This window comes from Dendrobates tinctorius, unplaced genomic scaffold (genome assembly GCF_039654945.1).
Source record: "Dendrobates tinctorius isolate UK_male_01 unplaced genomic scaffold, ASM3965494v1 ptg000057l, whole genome shotgun sequence".
Classification (NCBI taxonomy): Eukaryota; Metazoa; Chordata; class Amphibia; order Anura; family Dendrobatidae; genus Dendrobates; species Dendrobates tinctorius.
The window spans coordinates 8592909-8616907 of NW_027361725.1; the positions used below are offsets into that span (position 1 = coordinate 8592909).

Sequence of the window (23999 nt, forward strand, 5' to 3'; positions counted from 1 at the left end):
CGGACAGGGCTTGGCAGTCGAAAGCAGGCCAAGCGAAACCCAAGGGAGGAAAACCTCAGAACTTCACTTCATCATGACTCGAGACCTCCAGAAGACACCCCACCAGTAGGCGGCCGACTTTTACTCTTTCAGCAAGTCTGGCTGCCTATTACAGAAGACAGGTAGGTCAGGGAAATAGTGTCTTCCGGATACAAGATAGAGTTCACTTCCGTTCCACCGAACCGGTTCTTCCTTTCTGTTCCTCCAACACCACCAGAAAAGGCTCGTGTCTTCCACCAAGCGGTTTCCTCTCTCCTTCAATCAGGAGTTGTGGTGCCGGTTCCCGCGAACGAGAGATTCCGAGGATTCTACTCAAATTTGTTTGTAGTCCCCAAAAAAGGAGGCGGCGTCCGACCCATACTGGACCTAAAACAGCTCAACAATTACGTACGGGTCCGTCATTTCCGCATGGAGTCCCTCCGGTCCATCGTTGCATCCATGGAGCAGGGAGAATTCCTCGCCTCCATAGACATACAGGATGCGTATCTCCACATACCAATTGCTCCCGCCCACCAAAGGTTTCTCAGGTTCGCGGTCAACAAAAACCACTACCAGTTTGTCGCCCTTCCGTTCGGACTCGCCACGGCTCCAAGAACGTTCACCAAAGTCATGGCGGCCACCATGGACGTCCTGCACTCAAGAGGCATTCTAGTCGTCCCGTACCTGGACGACCTCCTCGTCAAGTCTCCCACTTTCAAAGACTGCGAGGTCAGTGTCTCAATCACTCTAGACACTCTGAGTCGCCTGGGATGGCTAGTCAACCTACAGAAATCGTCGACCATCCCAACTCGGACTCTAACATTCCTGGGAATGGTATTCGACACCACCAGGGGCCTGGTGCTCCTTCCCAAGGACAAGACACTGGCCATCCGTCTGGGAGTTCGCACACTCCTTCGCAGTCCTCCTCGATCTCTCCGGTTTGCCATGAGAATCCTCGGCAGGATGGCAGCAGCAATAGAGGCAGTGCCATTTGCCCAGTTTCACCTCAGGGTCCTTCAGCTAGCCATACTCAGATCTTGGGACAGGAACCCCTTCTCCCTCGACAGGGAGTTCAGGTTGACGTCATCGACCAGGAGGTCCCTGCACTGGTGGCTCAAACCAACCTCGCTTACACGAGGGAAGCCATTCCTCTCAGGACAATGGAAGATCCTGACTACCGATGCAAGCCTGACAGGCTGGGGGGCGGTACACCTACATCACAGGGCACAGGGCAAGTGGTCACCGAGGGAAGTGACATTGCCCATCAATGTTCTGGAAATCAGGGCCATTCTCTTGGCACTGAGAGCCTTTCATCACTTGCTTGCAGCCTCGCCCATACGGATACAGTCGGACAATGCCACGGCTGTGGCATACGTGAATCACCAAGGCGGGACCCGCAGCGCCCAGGCAATGAGAGAAGTGGCTCATATCCTCCGCTGGGCGGAAGACACAAGGTCGGTTCTTTCTGCGGTACACATTCCGGGTGTAGAAAACTGGGAAGCCGACTTCCTCAGCAGGCAAGGAATGGACTCGGGGGAGTGGTCTCTCCATCCCGAGATTTTTTACCAGATCTGTCAACGATGGGGAACCCCGGATGTGGACCTAATGGCATCCCATCTCAATGCCAAGGTTCCCAATTTCATGGCCAGGACACACGACCCGCGGTCGCTCGGAGCGGATGCCCTGGTCCAGGACTGGTCCCAGTTCCGACTCCTGTACATTTTTCCACCCCTCCCCCTAATAGCCAGGGTCGTGAGGAAGGTCAAGCAAGAGGGAGTTCCGACCATCCTCATCGCGCCAGACTGGCCCAGACGTACTTGGTACGCCGACATCGTCCAACTTACGGCAGACGCCCCCTGGCGTCTACCCGACCGCCACGACCTTCTGTCTCAAGGTCCGTTCTTCCACCAGAATTCAGGGGCCCTCAATTTGACGGCATGGCCCTTGAAACCTGGATTCTAACCCAGGCAGGTTTTTCACCGGCAGTCATTGCAACTATGATCAGGGCAAGGAAGCCTGCCTCTGCCAAGCTCTATTATCGTACCTGGAGAGCCTTCTTTTCTTGGTGCGAATCTCATGGACAAGTCCCACTCCCTTATTACCTCCCGAAGGTACTAGGTTTTCTTCAATCGGGCCTAGATGCCAAGCTATCCTTAAGTTCGCTTAAGAGTCAGGTGTCGGCGCTTTCAGTCCTTTTTCAAAAGCGCATTGCTATTAAACCGCAAGTAAGGACTTTCATCCAGGGAGTTTCCCGATTGGTTCCTCCCTACAAACGTCCGATGGATACGTGGGACCTCAATCTGGTCCTGACAGCATTGCAAGCTCCACCCTTCGAACCTCTTAGAGAAGTTCCACTCTCCATTCTGTCTCAGAAAGTGGTTTTTCTAGTGGCTATCACCTCGTTACGCAGAGTGTCGGAATTGTCAGCACTTTCCTGCAGACGACCTTTCCTAGCCTTTCACCAGGACAAGGTGGTTCTCCGCACGGTACCATCCTTCCTTCCGAAGGTTGTGTCCAACTTTCACCTTAACGAAGAGATTTCACTGCCTTCCCTTTGCCCGGTTCCGGTACATAGAGTGGAGAAGGCTCTGCATACGCTTGACCTAGTCAGGGCATTGCGGATTTACGTGTCCACGACTGCACCTTTCCGGAAATCCGATTCCCTCTTCATTCTTACGGAAGGTAGTCGCAAGGGGTTGCCGGCTTCCAAGGCTACCCTTGCCAGGTGGATCAAGTCCACCATACATGAGGCCTACCGACTTAACAGTTCCCCTCTTCCGGCCGGTATCACGGCACACTCTACACGGGCAGTAGGGGCCTCCTGGGCCATTCGGCATCAGGCTTCGGCACAACAAGTGTGCAAGGCGGCCACTTGGACTAGCCTACACACGTTTACGAAACACTACAGTGTTCATACCCAGTCCTCAGCGGATGCGAGCCTGGGTAGACTGGTTCTGCAGGCGGCAGTACCCCAAGTCTAGGGGACTGTCGGCACAATATTCGTCCACTGCTTCCCACCCAGGGACTGCTTTGGGACGTCCCAAGGTTCTGTGTCCCCCAATTAGGCGACAGAGTAAAGGAGATTTTTGTGTACTCACCGTAAAATCTCTTTCTCTTAGCCTTTAATTGGGGGACACAGCTCCCACCCTGTTGCCCTTACGGGCCGTTGTTTCCTGTTGAGTTCTCATATTGTTCTTGAGCTCGTACATAGTAGCCTTCTTACAGGCATGGTTATGTTATTTGGTTACGTTCCTCCTTATGCTTTGGCACAAAACTGGAGAAGGCTGACGCCGTCCAGGGGTGTATACTGCAGAGGAGGAGCCAAAGTTAATCTTTTTTCAGATTATGCATAGTGTCGCCTCCTAGTGGACAGCAGCATAACACCAAGGTTCTGTGTCCCCCCAATTAAAGGCTAAGAGAAAGAGATTTTACGGTGAGTACACAAAAATCTCCTTTTTTTGCCATGCATGAATCCACATTTTAGACCCCCATAACTCCCTATTGCCGGCAGTGGCTTTGACATCAGTACCCTTTGATGTACAGTTGGCCCTCCCTGATAAATTTTCGGGAGAGAAAGACCAGTTTAGGGTATTCAGGGAGAGCTGTAGATTATTTTTTACCCTGTGCGCCCCAGTCGTCAGGGGAGTAGTCCCAGCGGGTGGGAATAATCATGTCTTTACTGCGAGGGGGTCCTCAGACCTGGGCATTTTCTCTGTCCCCACAAGCCCCAGAACGGTTTTCTGTTGACGCCTTTTTTGACAGCTTAGGTCTGATATATGACGAACCCGACAGGATCCAGGTCGCTGAGGCTAAGATCATGAACCTGGCACAGGGTGGTCGCAGAGCTGAGGACTACTGTACTGAGTTTCAGCAGTGGTCCACCGAAGTTCTATAGAACAATGCTGCTCTCAGGTACCAGTTCCAAAAAGGCCTTTCCGTAACCCTCATGGATGCTCTGGTCCTCCATGACGCCCCTAGTTCTCTGATGGAGGCCATGGCTCAGGCCATACGAATGGACCACAGAATCCGTGAGAGACATGCTAAACAGCAGGCCGCATGTTATACGTCCCCGGGGCAGGTCCATTTATCCGAGGTTAGAGTTGCCAGTCTTCGTGTTGTGGAGAGAAGACTGAGACAAGATCCCGGACTCTGTCTTTACTGTGTTCTTTCTGGACATTTTCTTAAGAATTGCCCAACTCGTCCACAAGCTAGCAAACCATTGACAGAATGTCTGAGTCTGGGTGACGGCTGTGGAGGTCACCCAAACACCCAGGTACCATTTTCTTCCTTTGATAAAGTACTGATAAATTTGAGAATTTCCTTCGAGAACCAGGTGTTATCAACAATGGCATTCATTGACTGTGGGTCTGCTGCTAATTTTATTGATTCGAGACTGGTTCTGAAGTAAGGGTTAGGGACAGTTAAGCTGTATTCACACACAGCGTTTTTTTTTTTTCGCGTTTTTCCCGTGGATTTACCAAAAAATCTGCTCAAAAACGCTTAAAAGAAGCCTCCCATTCATTTTAATGCATTTTGCACTTTTTGTGCATATTGATGCGGTTTTTTTTACCGCGAAAAAAACGCTTTGCGGTAAAAAACGCAGCATCTCATTAATTTCGCGGTAAATTCCGCATTTCTGGCTATTTTCTATGTGTCTGGGGACGTGCGGCAAAAACCGTGGCAAAAACGCGCGTTTTCTGGGAAGGAGTCCTGTTTTTATGCAGAAATTTTCTGCATACAGTGCCTACAAGTAGTATTCAACCCCCTGCAGATTTAGCAGGTTTGATAAGATGCAAATAAGTTAGAGCCTTCAAACTTCACACAAGAGCAGGATTTATTAACAGATGCATAAATCTTACAAACCAAAAAGTTATGTTGCTCAGTTAAATTTTAATAAATTTTAAACATAAAAGTGTGGGTCAATTATTATTCAACCCCTAGGTTTAATATTTTGTGGAATAACCCTTGTTTGCAATTACAGCTAATAATCGTCTTTTATAAGACCTGATCAGGCCGGCACAGGTCTCTGGAGTTATCTTGGCCCACTCCTCCATGCAGATCTTTTCCAAGTTATCTAGGTTCTTTGGGTGTCTCATGTGGACTTTAATCTTGAGCTCCTTCCACAAGTTTTCAATTGGGCTAAGGTCAGGAGACTGACTAGGCCACTCCAACACCTTGATTTTTTGCCTCTTGAACCAGGCCTTGGTTTTGTTGGCTGTGTGCTTTGTGTCGTTGTCTTGTTGGAAGATGAAATGACGACCCATCTTAAGATCCTTGATGGAGGAGCGGAGGTTCTTGGCCAAAATCTCCAGGTAGGCCGTGCTATCCATCTTCCCATGGATGCGGACCAGATGGCCAGGCCCCTTGGCTGAGAAACAGCCCCACAGCATGATGCTGCCACCACCATGCTTGACTGTAGGGATGGTATTCTTGGGGTCGTATGCAGTGCCATCCAGTCTCCAAACGTCACGTGTGTGGTTGGCACCAAAGATCTCGATCTTGGTCTCATCAGACCAGAGAACCTTGAACCAGTCTGTCTCAGAGTCCTCCAAGTGATCATGAGCAAACTGTAGACGAGCCTTGACATGACACTTTGAAAGTAAAGGTACCTTACGGGCTCGTCTGAAACGGAGACCTTTGCGGTGGAGTACGTTACTTATGGTATTGACTGAAACCAATGTCCCCACTGCCATGAGATCTTCCCGGAGCTCCTTCCTTGTTGTCCTTGGGTTAACCTTGACTCTTCGGACAAGCCTGGCCTCGGCACGGGAGGAAACTTTCAAAGGCTGTCCAGGCCGTGGAAGGCTAACAGTAGTTCCATAAGCCTTCCACTTCCGGATGATGCTCCCAACAGTGGAGACAGGTAGGCCCAACTCCTTGGAAAGGGTTTTGTACCCGTTGCCAGCCTTGTGACCCTCCACGATCTTGTCTCTGATGGCCTTGGAATGCTCCTTTGTCTTTCCCATGTTGACCATGTATGAGTGCTGTTCACAAGTTTGGGGAGGGTCTTAAATAGTCAGAAAAGGCTGGAAAAAGAGATAATTAATCCAAACATGTGAAGCTCATTGTTCTTTGTGCCTGAAATACTTCTTAATACTTTAGGGGAACCAAACAGAATTCTGGTGGTTTGAGGGGTTGAATAATAAATGACCCTCTGAATAAACTTTTCACAATTTAAAAAAAAATTAAACAAAGAAATAACATTCTTTTTTGCTGCAGTGCATTTCACACTTCCAGGCTGATCTACAGTCCAAATGTCACAATGCCAAGTTAATTCCGAATGTGTAAACCTGCTAAATCTGCAGGGGGTTGAATACTACTTGTAGGCACTGTACGTGTGCACATAACCTAAGTTTAGAAAGACCCTTTCAAGTCATTGCTCTTGACAAGACACGATTAGCTCACAATTTAGTCAAGAAAGCAATGGTGGATTTCACTCTCCAAGTGGGAGCACTCTATTCTGAATCCTTCTCATGTTTTATGTTGGATAATTTACCTGCTGGGTTGGTACTGGGGTTTCCATCCTTGCAGATTCACAATCCTGTTATTGATTGGTGTCAGAAGGAGATTGTGAAATGGAGACCCAATTGTTACAAGAGATGTCTAAAAAACATACAGGTATGCTCTGCTAGTCTGGAGGGTCTTCCGGGGTACCTGAAGGACTTCAGAGATGTGTTCTCAGAAAAGAGGTGGAGATACTACCTCCTCATTGTCCCTATGATTGTGGTGTTTGATCTGTTTCCTAGCGCCAAATTGCCCACAGCTCGCCTTTACAATTTGTCAAGGCCTGAATGGACCGCCATGAAAGAATATGTTAACAAAAGTTTACGGAGGTGTCATTTCCGTCCTTCCTCCCCTGTAGTTGCTGTATTTTTTTTTTTTTTTTTGTCCTTGCCTTGATTTCCGAGAACTAAACAAGATCACGGTTAAAAATACTTACCCACTTCCACTCATCCCCGACCTATATAATCAGCTTCTTAGGGCCAGAGTGTTTTCTAAACTTGGTCTTAGAGGGGCTTACAGTTTGCTTTGCACCCGGAAGGGTGATGAGTGGAAAACGGCATTTTTTTACGTCTGAGGGTCTGTTTGAAAACCTTGTCATGCCTTTCGGATTATCGAATGCACCTGCTGTGTTTAAAAATTTTATGAATGATATTTTCTCTGATTGCATTGGAAGATTTCTTGTGATATACAGGGGTTGGACAAAATAATGGAAACACCTAACGTTTTGGCGTCATAATCTTCGAACATGTTATAAACATGCAAACCGTGACATATGGTAATATTTTGTAGTTGATTATTTGTGTTATGTGATGTGTATGTAAATTAACTGTTTGTTTTGCAGAATTGTAAGAACATTGATGAGAACCTGATACCAATGGCAGACCTCTCGAATTTTCAAAGAGGCCAAATTGTTGGTGCTCGTATGGCAGGCGCTAGTGTAACAGAAAGTGCCCGAATGCTTGGCGTGTCAAGAGGTACTTGTGAAGGACAGGACCAGTTCCTCCCACGTCACCAATGTGACGTAACTACACAGGCACAGCTCTCCGGCGCCCCCTTTGTGTCTCAGGTCAGTAAGGGAACTGCACCTAGAGCAAATGGCCGCCGGGGAGGATGTCCTGTTACCCGCTGGGTATTCTAAGAGTCGTTATCAGAGTAAAAGCATCAGCCCAAGATTAATTTTATGGTTAATTGCCTTAAGGGCGCACTAGATAATTACAGAAATATACAGTAAGCTATACAATGGAATTACAGTGGATTTGCAGTCAGAGGAAAATATAACACTAAGGGTACAAGACTTAGAGATATTAAGCTGGAGGTCAATTTACCAGATTGTAGGTTGCATGTGGGTGCCGGGAGCTCTGCAGTCCACAGGTACAAGAATCTTAGTTGCCGGACAGACCCCAAAGCGCGGGCCGCTGCTCCCCTCGGCAGATCTGTCCTCAGTTCCTTCTTAGATCATCATCGTCTGGTTCTTCTGTGAGAGAGTGAGTTTCTCTGCCATGTGCTGCTAGTTCTTAAGCATGCTGGGTTCCTCCCCCTGTTTCAGAGGGTGGGCTAATAATCTCCACCCTTTAGCTCCCTGCAGAACTTATTCCCAATATCTAAGAAAGGGTTTAACTTTCTACAGCATGATCAGATCGGGACATGACAGGTACCAGTGAATGCTTTTTGTTTTGCCTGTCTTGTGGAGAGCAAACATTGGCCCCATTGGGTCGCTGTGGAGGGCCAATCTCTATATCTCAGGTCCCAGAGCCCTCACCGACTCACTGCAAGATGCGCGATTTCCTCAGGGTCACACGGATATTTTTTATGAGTCTATAACTTGAAAGGTGTGCTCATAATCCATGATCCTAGGATGGGGTCGAAGAGGCTGGGAGAGACAATGGATGTGTATTTCTGTGTCCAGCTGACAGGTATATTCTAATTGAAGCCCCCAGGCGCCTTCATGCCCCATGCTGGCGTGGCTCCTACTCAAGCTTTGAAGTTCTGCTTTGGCTTTATCTCATTATCATACTAAAAGACCTTGCTATTCAACATTGGAGCACTAAATCCTGTTTTCTTCAATATGCTTACAGGCCCGGGGGGGGGGTAGGAGCAGTTAGCTGCCTGTAATTCTTGTGAACTCAGACCAAAATGGACAGGCCAAGCTCAGACATGAGGCGAGCATTAGGCCCCATATCCAAGATGGCGGCTGCTCCTTCATCACAGTACTGTCTCCAAAGTAATGACTGCGTTTGAAAGAGAAGGAAAAACGTCCGCAGCAAAGCACAGGTCCGGCTGAAAGTCAAAGTTGACTGAGAGAGACCGTCGGACTCCAAAGCAAATTGTGAGAGAGGATCGCAAGACCACGGCTCCAAAAATGACTGCTGAGCTCAATGAATACCTACAGAACCCAGTTTCCACGAAAACTGTTCGTCGGGATCTGCACAAATCTGGATTCCATGTAAGAGCTGCAATTAGAAAACCGCTGCTCTCAATGACAAATGTTTCCAAGCATTTAGAGTCGTGTAGAAACCTCCAGAATTGGTCCCTCGAGCAGTGGAAACATGTGATATTCTCAGACGAATCATCGTTTACCCTATTTCCGACCTCCGGCTGAGTGTACGTTTGGAGACAGCCGAAAAAAGCATTCCATCCAGACTGCCTTCTCCCAATCGTAAAAAACATAGTGGAGGTTCTGTGATGATCTGGGGTGCTATTTCGTGGAGATCCGTCGGCCCAATGTTATCCCTTCATGGAAGAATTAACAGCCGTGATTATTTAGGCATTTTGGGCGACCAAGTGCATCCTATGGTTCAAGCACTGTTCCCGGAGGGGAACGCCATCTTTCATGATGATGCACCAATTCATACAGCTAGAATCGTTAAAGCATGGCACGAGGAACATTCTAATGAAGTTGAGCATCCCATCTTGCCCCCACAATCCCCAGACCTCAGCATTATTGAGCATTTATGGTCAATTTTAGAGATTCAAGTTAGACGTCGATTTCCGCCGCCATCGTCGCTCAAAGAACTGGAGGGTGTTTTAACTTTAAGAATGGTTTAAAATTCCTTTGGAAACAATTCACACCTTGTATGACTCCATACCTCGGAGAATTGAGGCTGTAATCGCCGCAAAAGGTGGACCTACATCATATTAAACTAACTTTTGTTGATGTTTCCAGGTGTTTCCATTATTTTGTCCAACCCCTGTACCTCGATGACATTCTAATTTTCTCTCCAGACTTGGACTCTCACCAGAAACATGTCCATGTGGTGTTACAGACTGAGGGAGAACTCTCGGTTTGCTAAATTAGAGAAATGTGTATTTTTCTGTTCAGGAATAGTCATGAGCGAGTATACTGGTTGCTCGGGTTTCCCCCAGCATGCTCCGTGTCCTCCGAGTATTTTAGCGTGCTCTGAGATTAAGTTTTGGTCGTCTTATCTGCATAATTTGCGACTTGCAGACAGGCTGAATACATGTGTGGAATGCCTGTTTGTTAGGGAATTCCCACATGTATTCAACCTGTCTGCAAGTCGCAAATCATGCAGATAAGATGATGAAAACTAAATCTCCGAGCACGCCAAAATACTCGGAGGACACCCAAGCATCCTCGGAAAAACGAGCATACTCGCTCATCACTATTCAGGAAATCTCTTTCTTGGGGTTTATCTTGTCAGCCGAAGGTGTAGTGAAATATGTATGGATATATGACCAACAGTAATTAACATCTGTCCCTAGACTGCAGCTCTCACAAAGGTCACAACATATGTTATCCTGAGAAAGACAGACTCCTGTCTCCAGTCTCTCCAGGTGACCTTGCTGAGAACATTCAAAGTGGAAACATTTCACACCTTATGACTCTTCTAAGAGAGATGCCAATTGCAGCTTGACACAATCTATGAGAAAGGTTACACAAAGAGTTTTCAGAGAAAGTAATGTTTCTCCTTCGTCTCATTGGGGGACACAGGACCATGGGTGTTATGCTGCTGCCACTAGGAGGACACTAAGCAAATACACACAGAAATTAACTCCTCCTCCGCAGTATACACCCTTTGCTGGCTCTATCCTTAACCAGTTCTTGCTTAGTGTCTGTAGGAGGTACTAGGGTCTGGCTTCAGACCCCGACTTTGTTATTTTATTTTATTTTTTTAACTTTCTTCCCATGGATTGAAGGGGCGACGGGGCCTTTCAAGGTCCCGATCTCCTAAAATCATCAACCGGCGGGAACGTGGAGTGTCGTCTCCCGTACCCCATCCTGCACCACCTCAATGCCATGCCTGGGCTCTCCTTAGGGGCGACAGATCCCTTTAATGGGTCCGCTCTCCCCACACCGACAACGGACGGGAACATGGAGTGTCGCCCCCACGTACCCCCTTCCGGAGCCAGGCCTTCAGCCGGACAACTTGCCCTGCACTTCCACAAAAGTTTACCTGATGTACTCTGGCAGAGGCTCCCATGCGGTGTCCGTGTGGCCCCACTGTACCACCACTGCAGAAAGTGGCTGATGTCAGGAGGCGAACGAGCCCTCTCCACCTCCCTATCAAAGGGATGGTGGATTGAGGATGAATGGCACGGCCAAAATCTTCACCTGTGGCCCAGCACACCCCATGTTGCTTCACCTGCCCATCTTAGAGTAGCGCAGTGTCCCTGGTCAGCAGGGGGGCTTCCTCTCCATGGTCCTGTGTGGATGTCCGGGGTCCCAGGGAGATGGGTGCCCTGTCTATGCGCTCTCGCCGCCGCAAATTTAGTCCCCAGCTTCTGGCCGTGATAGGCCCAGCTCCGCTTACCCGGCGGCTCCGCCCACTTAGGCGCTTCTCGCTCTGAGCGAGAAGCGCTGCGGCTGCATCACGGATCACTGGCCCTGACTCCTCCCATTTCCTATGGCGCTTCTCGTTCCTGACGAGAAGCACCGACTTGTTCTTGGACTATACTTCCTGCCGCGTGTGTAACAGGGCACTCAGGAAATATAGAGGCTGGGGGATGCCATCTCTTTCACCACACGTGTGACTTCAGGCATTTACACCGCAGCACAGACTACCTTCTCTGGGGGCATGGACACAGGACCTGGGTAAGCTAGTACACAGCGCTCAACCCCTTCCCTGCAGCAGCCTCTAACCAGCAGCTATATGCAATATGTCTCAATCAAAGACCTCTAAGAAGGCTGATCGGACACACACACAGTCTTGTGTGCCTCAGGTACCGCATGTAATGCCCCACTACCACGGAGACACCGTACTGCAACCTCTGCGGCCTGCGACCCCTCTTGTGCACAGGAGCCCCCCGCAAATGCCAACCCTAGTGGACCTAGCCCACCCGAGTGGGCCACGTCCCTGGCACAGTCCACAGCTTCCCTGGCTAAAGCTGTAGAATCCTTCCTTGATTCCTCCTCCTGCCAGGGCATCATTTTACCACCCCCCCCCCCCCCCCCCCCCCGTAGAAGGCCCTTCAGCCACATGAGTCTTCCTCAGGCAGGGGCCAGACTGCGGCAGATGATGTACAGTCTTCTAGAAAACGTCCCCATGACTCGTCCCCCAAGCACTCTGGTGCCTCGGTGTCCGCAAGCTCTGCTTCCCGCTCCCCCTTACCAGGGGTTTGCAGCGAACACGTCTCAGAATGCGCGTCAAATGTGGCCGTAGACCCGGACTCGCTAGATTACCAGGAGTCTCTAGATTCTCTCATCGAAGCGGTTAATAAGGCTCTGAGAGTAGACGAAGAACCCGGTACTAGTCCGGATCACACTGTGTCTTTCAAAAGGACCAAACGTCCTCACAGGGTTTTTGCTAACCACCCTGAGTTTACGGACATTGTTTAGAGGCATAGAAGTCGCCCGGACAAGCGATTCACAGGGCAAAAGCCGCTGGAAGCACGGTGCTCTTTTGCATCTAATCTAAGTAAGGAGTGGACTGAGTCCCCTACAGTAGATCCACCCATATCACGGCTTGCTTAAAAAAATTTCCTGTCTCTGACTGCTTGTCCATTAAAAACCCCACTGATCGTCAATATGTTGAACTTGCTCGGTCAGTCTTTGAAGCTACTGGAGCAGCACTCTTCCCTTCCTTCGCCGCTACCTGGGTTTCCAGAGCTATGGTGGCCTGGGCAGAGGCTCTAGCTATGACCAGTCGAGACATTTACCTACCTCCCGAGGCGGTCAGTCTCGCTTACCAGATTACCTGGGCCGGGGATTACGTTGTGCATGTCTCCCTAGATGCTGCTAACTGTGCCGCGCTTGCAGCCGCAAACGCCGTTACCATCAGGAGAGCCCTATGGCTCTGAGAATGGCGGGCAGACTCCGCTTCCAAAAAATCTTTAACTTCCTTGCCTTACCAGAGCGGACGTTTGTTCGGAGATAAACTTGACCGACCACATTATCTTGGATGCTACTGGAGGAGAAAGCAAATTCCTCCCTCAGCAAAGACCCAGTCGGCCTTTTTGGAACCAACACCAGGTCGGCTTCCGGCCTTTTAGCAATACCACAAGCTGGTCATCCGTAACCGCTTCCTCTAGCTTGGCCCATCCTCCATGCAGGGACAGGGATTCACAATCCTCATTCAAGCCCTCTCATTCCTGGAGAAACAGACCCTCTCGGTCCGGACCCAAGGGTACCACTTCTCGCACGTTCTCTGTTCAATTACTCATTGCAGTATCCGGAGGACACAGACAGGGTAGGCGGCCATCTACTCTTGTTTCGCCAGGTCTGGCTGGCGGTCATTCACAACCTTTGGGTCAGAGATCTGGTGTCCTCCGGATACAAAATAGAATTCGCATATCCCCCACCAACACGCTGCTTCTAGTCGCATCTTCCAAAGATGGAGGCACATACACCTCCATTTTATCAAGCCATATATGCTCTCCGCAACAATGGAGTCATCGTCCTGGTACCTTACACAGAAAGGTTCAAGGGGTTTTACTCAAACCTGTTCGTGGTCCCAAAGAAGGACGGAAACATGCGCCCCATCCTAGACCTAAAGCTGTTGAACAAGTTTGTCAAAGTGCGTCATTTCAGAATGGAATCTCTCCTTTCTGTTATCACCTCACTGGAGAAAGGGGAATACCTCGCGTCTGTTGACATCAAGGACGCATATCTTCACATTCCAATCTTCGCAGGTCACTAAAGATTTCTACGTTTTGCAATCGGAGATGAGCACTTTCGGTTTACTGCCTTGCCCTTTGGTCTCGCCACTGCCCCCAGAGAGTTCACCAAGGTCATGGCAGTCGTCATGTCTATCCTGCAGTCTCAGGACGTGGTGATTCTGCCCTACCTAGAAGAGCTCCTCATCAAGGGATCGTTCCTTCAGGCCTGTGCGGAGAGTGTCGGTGTCACTGTGGTCACTCTCAGTCGCTTAGGTTGGCTAGTGAACCTAGACAAGTCCTCCCCAGCCCCATCCCAGCAAATCTCCTTTTTGGGGATGATCATTTACACTTCCCGAGGGTTGGTAATTCTCCCTCCAGAAAAGATGTTGACGCTGATCCGGGGAGCCCGGAAGCTTTTACTTGCCCGCCCCCACTCCCTGCGATTCGGCATGCAGGTCCTGGGGAAAATGGTAGCGTTGATCGAGTTAGTACCGTTTGCCCAATTACATCTCCATCCTCTGCAGCAGGCATTGCTGTCAGCTTGGGACAGAAATCCGGCCTCCCTGGACCACCGGTTTCCCCTGTCCCCCCGGAACAGACAGTCTCTGAGGTGGTGGACATCAACGTCCTCATTGGGTCAGGGAATGTCCTGTCTTCCGATCCACTGGCTGGTGATGACCACAGACACCAGTCTTCTAGGTTGGGGAGCGATCTTCCGTCAACACATGGCTCAGGGACACTGGTCCATTCAGGAATCACGTCTCCCGATCAATATCCTCGAGATTCGGGCAATCAGGCTAGCCCTTCATCGATTCCATCATCTATGGGCCGGTTGTCCCATTCGGATCGAGTCGATCAACGCCACGGCGATGGCGTACATCAATCGTCATGGGGGCACACAAAGCAGAAGAGCGATGCTCGAAGTAGCACACATTCTGCAATGGGCCAAGACAAACCATTCAGTCACCTCTGCAGTTCAAATTCCACGAGAAGGGAATTGGGCAGCAGATTTTCTCAGCCATCAGGGTCTGGCCTCGGGAGAGTGGTCACTTCATTTGGAAGTTTTTCAGCAGATTTGTCAGGGTTGAGGAACTCCGGATGTGGACCTCATGGCCTCCAGGCTAAACGCCAAAGTTCCGGCATTCGTAGCTCAGTCCGACCCATTAGCCATCGGGTCGGATGCCCTAGTGCTTCCGTGGCATCAGTTTCGCTTCCCTTACTTTTTTCCACCGCTTATACGAATTCCAAGGTTCATCCGAAAGATCAAGGCGGAAGTTATCCCGGTGATTCTCGTTGCACCAGACTGGCCACGCCGAGTGTGGTACGCGGAACTAGTGCAACTAGTCGCCGACGTTCCCTGGCGGTTACCGGACCGCCCAGACCTTCTCTCTCAGGAGCCCATTTACCGCCAGAACTTGAAAGTGCTGAATTTAACGGCCTGGCCATTGAATCCTGGATCCTAGCCCAGGACAGTTTCTCGCAACAAGTAGCGTCCACCATGATCAACGCTCGGAAACCTACTTCCATGCGCATTTATCATCGTATTTGGAAGGCCTTTTTCTCTTGGTGTAAAACCCGCGGATGTTCCCCACTTGTGTTTTCTATCCCTTCCATTTTGGAGTTTCTCCAAGCAGGTTTAGACTCAGGCCTGGCACTGGCTTCTCTCAAATGCCAAATTTCAGCCCTATCCTCCTGTTCCAGCGAAGGATAGCTTCCAAATCGCAGGTTAAGACCTTCATACAGGGAGTGTCGCACCTTGTCCCTCCCTACAAGATGCCTCTGGATCCTTGGAACCTTAATTTGGTCCTAGGTGCCATGCAAGAGGCCCCCTTTGAACCCCTGCAGGACGCATCACTCACTCTTCTTTCTTGTGGCAGTAACATCCATCAGGCGGGTCTCGGAATTGGCGGCTTTGTCTTGCAAACCTCCATTTCTGGTTTTCCACCAGGACAAGGTGGTGTTAAGGACGTCTCCGTCCTTCTTGCCTAAATTCGTCTCTTCTTCCCATCTGAATGAGGACATAGTTTTGCCCTCGTTCTGCCTAGCTCCGGTCCATCGTATTGAGAAAGCTCTCCACGCTTTGGATTTGGTGAGGGGACTCAGGAAATACATTTCCAGAACAGCGTATTTCCGCAAATCAGATTCCCTCTTTGTGCTTTCGGAGGGACACAGAAAGGGCCTACCTGCTTCTAAAGCTACAATAGCCAAATGGATCCGCTCTGCGATCCTAGAAGATTACCATGTCAGAGGTCAGCCTATTCCGGCGGGGATCAAGGCACACTCCACTCGGTCAGTGGGGGCTTCCTGGGCCATTCGGCACCAGGCGTTGGCACAGCAAGTTTGCAAGGCTGCAACTTGGTCCAGCCTTCACACGTTTGTTAAGCATTACACCATTCATTCTCAAGCTCCTAAAGATGCAGCCATTGGCAGGCAGATTCTGCAATCGGCAGTATCAGATCTGTAAGCCAGATTTAATTATTTGGTATACGAGGTTTCAGCTGTCGTGCTGTTTCCCACCCAGGGACTACTTTAGGACGTCCTGTGTCCCCCAATAAGGAGAAGGAGAAACAGGGATTTTTATGTGTACTCACCGTAAAATCCTTTTCTCCGAGCCAATCATTGGGGAACACAGCACCCACCCTTTTGGCTTGTGGTTGTTCCTTGGTTTTGACACGTTGCATTCTTTGTGGCTATCTGTGAGCTTCTACTGATTTAGCACCGAACTGCAGCAGGATAGAGCTAGCAGAGGGTGTATACTGCAGAGGAGGAGCCACCTTCTTTGTGTATTTGCTTAGTGTCCTCCTAGTGGCAGCAGCATAACACCCATGGTCCTGTGTCCCCCATGGGGGTTTTAATGGAAGAGCTGTCAGTCAGACAGGAGAGATTTGGAAGCTAGCAGTGTTATGGGTGGAGCCACTGCGGGAGACTGAGTCCACTCCTTTCTTGGAGTATGTGCAAAAGGGTACCTGGCTTCCAGCGGCTTTTGCCCTGGGAATCGCTTATCCGGGCAACATCTATGCCTCTGAACAATGTCCGAAACTCAATGTGGTTGGCAAAAAAGCCCCCTGTGAGGACATTTGGTCCTATAGAAAGACACGGCATGGTCCGGACTGCTGCGTCCACTTTAAGGATTTTATTAACCGCAGCGAGTGCGGGACTATGGCCACATCAGACTCGTATTCTGAGTCGTGTTAGCAGCAAACCCCTGGTGAGGGGAAGCATGAAGCAGTGTCTGAGGACACCGAGGCAAGAGAGTGTCAGGGGGAGGATATCTAGAAATTGTATTTCTTCTGCTGCAGTCCGGTCCCTGTCTGAGGAAGACTCTCGTGAGGCGGACGGGTCAATAGCCTTGGCCAGAGAGGCCATCTACTGTACCAGAGACGAGGCCCATTAGGGCGGACTAGACCCACCAGGGTCGGCATTAGCAGGGGGCTCCTGTACGCATAAAGGGTCGCAGGCTGCATAGATTGCCTTACGGTGTCAGCGTGGTAGTGCATTATGTGCGGTACCTGAGGCATACACCACTGCGTTTTATCAGACTTCTTAGAGGTCTTTGAGACATATTGCACATCTTTAGTTACTGCTTAGAAGCTGCTGCAGTGAAAGGGGTAAGCGCTGTGTACCAGCTTCCCCAGATCCTGAGTCTGTGCACAAGAGCATGTATTCACACTGCGCCTGAGCTAGGATGATGCTTGGGGGTTGCACGTTGCCCTGGATTAGCGCTGTCCTCAGCGCTGAATGCCGCCGGGTCGTATGCCGCAGCCACTTCCGTGCCATCTCGTGGGGGAGCAAGATGGCCGACGAGAATCTCAGGGATGCTTCTCGTTCTTGTGCGAGAAGCGCCAAGAAAGTGGGTGGAACCGCCACCACGCACCCTAGCGTGGGCAGGGTTTTGGGCTGCGGTCTAATGTAGGCCGAAGGCGGGGTGCTCAATTTTTCGGCGCCAGCTGATGTAAGAAGGGGTCGGATGTCGCGCCCCCCGCTGCAGGATGAGCCCCCTTATGCCAGCGCCACCCCCAGAAGTGGGGGGGGGTCCGAGAACAAGACGGCACTTCTCGTGAGAAACGAGAAGCTCCAGCAGAAGGGGGCGGAGACAGGCCCAGAGGGCAGGATGTGGCCACAGCGCTGCTCACTCAGAGCGAAAGGCGCTTAAAAAGTGGGCGGAACTTGGCCTATCCCGAACAGAAGCTGGGGGCTAAATTTTCGGCTGCGGCGGTGCCGAGGCAGCGGCGGTACCATTGCAATGAGCGATGACGGCAGCAGCGTGGCGGTTTGGTGCACGTAACCCTCTAGGGACCCGGACATATGAAAGAACCATCGGAGGAGCCCCTCTCCTGCCAGCCTGCAGGTGCTGCTCTGCTGAAAGGGGATGCAGCAGAGCCGGGTGTGTGAATCAGAACCGGGTGGGTCAGTGTAGTAGGCCCAGATTGTGCCAATTGCAGCATTCACTAGTGCTTGGTTGTGGGCCGCACGGATCCTCCTCAATCCATCTTCCCTTTGATAGGGCGGTGGAGAGGGCTCGTTCGCCTCCAGTCACCATCCACTTTCGGGCAGTGGGGCTACACGGACGCCGCATGGAGCCTCTGCATGTTACCTGAGGTAGTTTTCTTCTCAGGATTGGTGAGGCAGGCTGACGTGTCCGGCTGAAGAACCTGGCTCCAGAAGGGGGTACTTGGGGGCGACACCCCATGTTGTCCTCTGTTGGTGATGTGGGGAGAGAGGACCCATTGAAGGGATCCGTCGCCCCTGAGGAGAGCCTAGGCCGGCGTTGAGGTTGCAGGAGGGGATACAGGGAGACGACGCTCCGCGTGCCCGCCTGTTGATGATTTTGGGAGATCGGGACCTTGAAAGTCCCCATCGCCCCTTCAATCCGTAGTAAAAATGGAAAAATTAAAATAATAACGTAGAGGTCTGAAGCCAGACCCTAGTGCCTCCTACCGACATTAGGCAAGAACTGGCTCAGGATAGAGCCAGCAGAGGGTGTATACTGTGGATGAGGAGCCAATTTCTTTGTGTATTTGCTTAGTGTCCTCCTAGTGGCAGCAGCATAACACCAATGGTCCTGTGTCCCCCAATGAGGCGAAGGAGAAATCAATCTACCGGATCCTCACCTTTGGTTTTCATTCCCATTTTGGTGAATTTTCTAGGATTGGTTCTGAATGTGGGATGATGTCTGGAGGGAGGTTCAAAAAGAATATTAGGAGTGCTCAGATTTGCCAAAAATGAAAGGCTGATGGACGTTCAGTGGGTCCTGTTTTTAAGCTTGGGGATAAGGTTTGGTTGTCATCTAAGAACATTAAACTTAAAGTACCATCGGCGAAGTTGGGTCAAAAAGTATATTAGTCCACATGAGATCTTAGAGGTGGTCAAACCTGTGGCATTTAGATTAAAGCTTCCGCCAACCCTTCGCCTCTTTAATGTGTTCCATAGCTCCCTATTAAAGGAGTATGTGCCTTCTGCATTATCTCCCTCATCCCCGCCTCCTCCGCTTTCAGTAGATGGTGGCCTGGAGTATGAGCTTCAGAGGGTTGTGGATTCTGGATGGGTCTGTAATTTCCTCCAGTACCTCATCTACTGAAGGAGATATTGACCAGAGGAGAGATTCTGGGTCCCCTTCAATCTAAAATTTCCTGGGAAGCCTGGGGGGTCCGGTGGTGATAAAGCTTCATGATGTCTCCTGTTTGGAGAAATAGTCGCAGGCATTGCTCAGGTGTGATTTTTGACAGAACAATGGAAAGGACACCATTGTAGGTATTTACTACAGGCCGCCTGTGCAAGCTGAACATCTGGATGAACTCTTTATGCATCAAATGGCCAAGTTCTCCAAAAAATATGACATAGTTGTCATAGGAGATTTCAACTATCCTGACATTTGTTGGGAATCTCTCTCAGGCAAAACTAACAGGTCAAGGAAATTCATATCTTCTCTTGCTGACAACTTTTTCTTCCAAAAGGTAGGGGAGAAAACAAGGGAAACTGCTACCTTGACTCTAATCCTTATAAACAGGGAGGAAATGGTTGAGGTGGTAAATGTGGCTGGGACCCTAGGAGGTAGCGACCATGCTATTTTAGAATTTTGGATAACTAGAGGAGGAAGACCTGTGAAGACTCAGACGTCAAGGTTAGATTTCAGAAAGGCAGATTTTAAGGGAGTCAGAAAGAGAATTGGAGGGATCCAATGGCTGGATATCCTTAAGGACAAAAATGTCCAGGAAGGATGGGAAATCTTGAAAAATGAAATTTTCAAAGCACAATTGTTAACAATCCTGAAAAGAGGGATGAATAGAAAGCATTTAAGGAAACCAGGATGGATGAACACAGAACTTAAGCACATGCTAAAAAGGAAGAAAGATATGTTTATAAAATGGAAAGAAGGAGGCATGTTTAAAGAAGACATTTTAAAAAAGACATCAACAAACTGGAGCAAGTTCAGAAAAGAGCGACCAGAATGGTGACCGGTCTGCAAACCCTGTCTTATGAGGAAAGGTTGCAGGATTTGGGAATGTTTAGTTTGCAAAAGAGAAGACTGAGAGGAGACTTAATAGCTGTCTACAAATATCTAAAGGGCTGTCACATTGTAGAAGGATCAATTTTATTCTCATTTGCACAAGGAAAGACTAGAAGCAATGGGATGAAACTAAATGGGAGGAGACACAGATTAGATATTAGAAAAAACTTTTTGACAGTTAGAGTGATCAATGAGTGGAACAAGCTGCCACGAGAAGTGGTGAGTTCTCCTTCAATGGAAGTCTTCAAACAGAGGCTGGACAGACATCTGACTGGGATGATTTAGCGAATCCTGCTTTGAGCAGGGGGTTGGACCAGATGGCCCAGGAGGTCCCTTCCAACTCTACGATTCTATGATTCTATGAAGAATATAATGCTGTCTGCAGAACTTGCAGGGCACAAATCAGATTATTAAAGCTGACATTGAATTGAGGCTTGCAAGAGATGTCAAAAGCAATAATAAATGATTTTGGGGATATGTGAAAAGTAAAAGAAAAGTTAAAGATGCTATAGGAATTTTTACAGGATGAAAATGATGAAATGGTAAGACAGGATGTTGACAAGGCCGAACTTTTAAATTCCTATTTTGCATCTGTTTTCTCTCAGAAAGGAAATGTAACATCAACTGTTCTTCACTGTCCTATTAAGGTAATAGAAGAATCCAGAGTATCTATAAACAGAACAGAAAGATAGTGAGGAAACACTTAGCTAACCTAAATGAATTCAAGTCTCCAGGTCCAGATGAATTACACCCCAGAGTGCTGAAGGAGATAGCAGAAGAAATTTTTGAACCCCTCTCCATAATCTTTGAAAATTCTTGGAGAGTAGGAGAAGTGCCAGAAGACTGGAGAAGAGCAAATGTTGTTCCTATCTTCAAAAAGGGGAAGAAGGTGGACCCAGGCAACTATAGGCCGGTGAGTCTGACTTCTATACCAGGAAAGATCTTTGAACAAATTATTAAACAACATTTATGTAAGTACCTGGATAAGAATGAAGTGATTAAACAGAGTCAGCATGGGTTTGTAACTAATAAGTCATGTCAGACTAACTTAATTTCCTTCTATGACAGAATCACTGATTGGGTGGATCAGGGAAATGTTGTAGATATAGTATATCTTGACTTCAGCAAAGCATTTGACAAATTATCTCACACGATCCTTATTGAAAAAATGGCTAAGTATGGAATGGACAAGGCAACTGTTAGGTGGATTCATAACTGGCTTAGTGATCGGACCCAAAGAGTGGTCGTAAATGGCTGCACATCCAGTTGGAAGAATGTCTCAAGTGGGGTACCACGGGGCTCCGTCCTGGTCCCTGTATTGTTCAACATCTTTATCAACGATTTAGATGAAGGAATTGAGGGTAAACTGATTAAATTTGCTGATGATACAAAGCTAGGAGGGATAGCTAACACTAGAGACGAGAGAGAGAGGATTCAAAAAGATATAAACAAACTGGAGCAGTGGGCAGCAACTAACAGAATGGTTTTTAGCAGGGAAAAATGCAAAGTACTACATCTGGGCAATAAAAATGAAAAAAGCATATACAGAATGGGAGGAATAGGGCTAAGCAACAGCACATGTGAAAAAGACTTGGGTATACTAATAGATCACAGACTGAATATATAGGCAAATGCAATTCTAGGATGTATTAACAGAAGCATACAGTCTAGATCACGTGAAGTCATTATTGCCCTCTACTCCTCTTTGGTGAGACCTCATCTGGAATTCTGTGTCCAGTTTTGGGCGCCACATTTTAAAAAAGACATCAACAAACTGGAGCAAGTTCAGAAAAGAGCGACCAGAATGGTGACCGGTCTGCAAACCCTGTCTTATGAGGAAAGGTTGCAGGATTTGGGAATGTTTGTCTTGGAGAAGAGTAGACTGAGAGGCGACTTAATAGCTGTCTACAAATATCTCAAAGGCTGTTACATTGTAGAAGGATCATCTTTATTCTCATTTGCACAAGGAAAGGATAGAAGCAATGGGATGAAATTGAATGGGAGGAGACACAGATTAGATATTAGAAAAACTTTTTGACAGGTAGTGATCAATGAGTGGAGCAGGCTGCCATGAGAGGTGGTGAGTTCTCCATCAATAGAAGTCTTCAAACAGAGTCTGGACAGACATCTGTCTGGGATGATTTAGCAAATGCTGCTTTGAGCAGGGGGTTGGACCAGATGGCCCAGGAGGTCCCTTCCAACTCTATGATTCTATGACCAGTCTTTCACACAAACACTCTTTAAATCCTTCTGTGAACTCTGAGCATTAGTTCCTTCCTTACATTCTCTGTTGGATTCAATTCCAGTGATCAGCTCAGCCATTCTAGCAGCTTTATTTTCTTTCTCTGAGAGCTCTGTTTTGGGATCATTGTCTTGCTGAAATGTCCACCCTCGTTTCATCTTCATCATCCTTCTAGATGACTTATCTTTTTCAGAATGTCTTGGTACATTTTTCCATTTATCCTTCCTTCAATTATATGAAGATTGCCAGTGCCGTATCCTGAAAAACAGTCCCACACCATGATGTTCCCACCAAATGTCACTGTTGGTATGGTGTTTTGTGGTGATATGCAGTGCCTTTTAGCCTCCCAAACATGGTGGGTATTATGCCATCCAAAGAGTTCAATTTTGGTCTCATCTGACCAGACTATATTCTCCCAGTATTTCACAGGCTTGTCTAAATGTTGTTGAGCAAACTTTAAACGCTCTTAAACATGCTTTTGTTCAGCAGTGGGGTGTGTGTGCATACAGGTCATGGAGGCTTGAGGGCATTACGAATTATTTTCTTTAAACAATATACCGTAACTGCTGATTCTAGGTCTTTCTGTAGCTTTCCACAGGTGGTTCTTAGCTCTTGGACAACTCTGATAATTTTCACTCCTCTGAATTCTTGCGGGGAGCACCTGGACATGGTTAGTTTATGGTGACATTATGTTCTTTCCACTTCCAGATTATGGCCCCAACAGTGCTTACTGGAGCCTTCAGTAGTTTAGAAATTCTTCTGTAACTGTTGCCATCAGTATGTTTTGCTGCATTAAGGTTGTGAAGGTCTTAAGACAGCTCACTGGTTTTACCCATCATGAGATGTTTCTATTGTGGCACCTTGGTAATGAGACACCTTTTTATAGGCCATTAGATGAACCAGCTAATATTATTTTTCATTAAGTGGCAGGATTGCTTTCTAATTGCTGATAATTTCAGCTGGTGTCGTGACTTTCATGGCTTTTTGCACCTCTTTCTTCATGTGTTCAATATATTTCCCTGTCTCATTATTACACATCTTAATCTATGGACACCTATGGTTTGATTTCTTTGCCTGTGTGGACTGGATTGGTTATTACCGACATCTGGTGAAGAACTTCATGTCAATAGCACTAGTGATGAGCGAGTATGCTGGTTGCTCGGGTGATCTCCGAGTATTTGGAAGTGCTCGGAGATTTAGTTTCTGTTGCCTCAGCTGCATTATTTGCGACTACTTGATAGCCTGAATACATGTGGGAATTCCCTAACAAACAGACAACCCCCTTCCAAATACTCGAATACCACCCGAGCATGCTCGGAGAAACCCGAGCAACGAGCATACTCGTTAATCATTTAATAGCACCTTATATTTCACATACTATATATGTGACATTTTCAGTGCAGCTCTGTATTGTGGGATAAATGTGCTGTTTTGGAAACCCTCACTCGTAACTAGGGCTTGTTGCAGTTCTGTGATGGAAACCAGTAACAAACTATATTAACGTTTAGGCTTAATGATATTTTTGCACTAGATATTTGTGTAACATTGGCTGTTTCTATGTCTAGGTGACATCTACGTGCACGCTGACCTGCATGGGGCCACCAGTTGCGTCATTAAGAATGTCAAAGGTACCCACTACCCAGAGAGTTCATCCTTCATGATCAGTTATTATAG

General features: G+C 48.3%; 1 protein-coding gene across 2 annotated transcripts in view; it reads left to right on the plus strand.

Moving 5' to 3' along the window:
• NEMF (nuclear export mediator factor) overlaps nt 1-23999 on the plus strand; it is a 103646-nt gene that overhangs the window by 26777 nt on the left and 52870 nt on the right. For both annotated transcript variants that reach the window (XM_073577740.1, XM_073577741.1), the window contains one exon: nt 23891-23953. In XM_073577740.1, coding sequence (XP_073433841.1) covers nt 23891-23953 — 63 coding nt within the window. The remainder of the gene's footprint in view (nt 1-23890; nt 23954-23999) is intronic.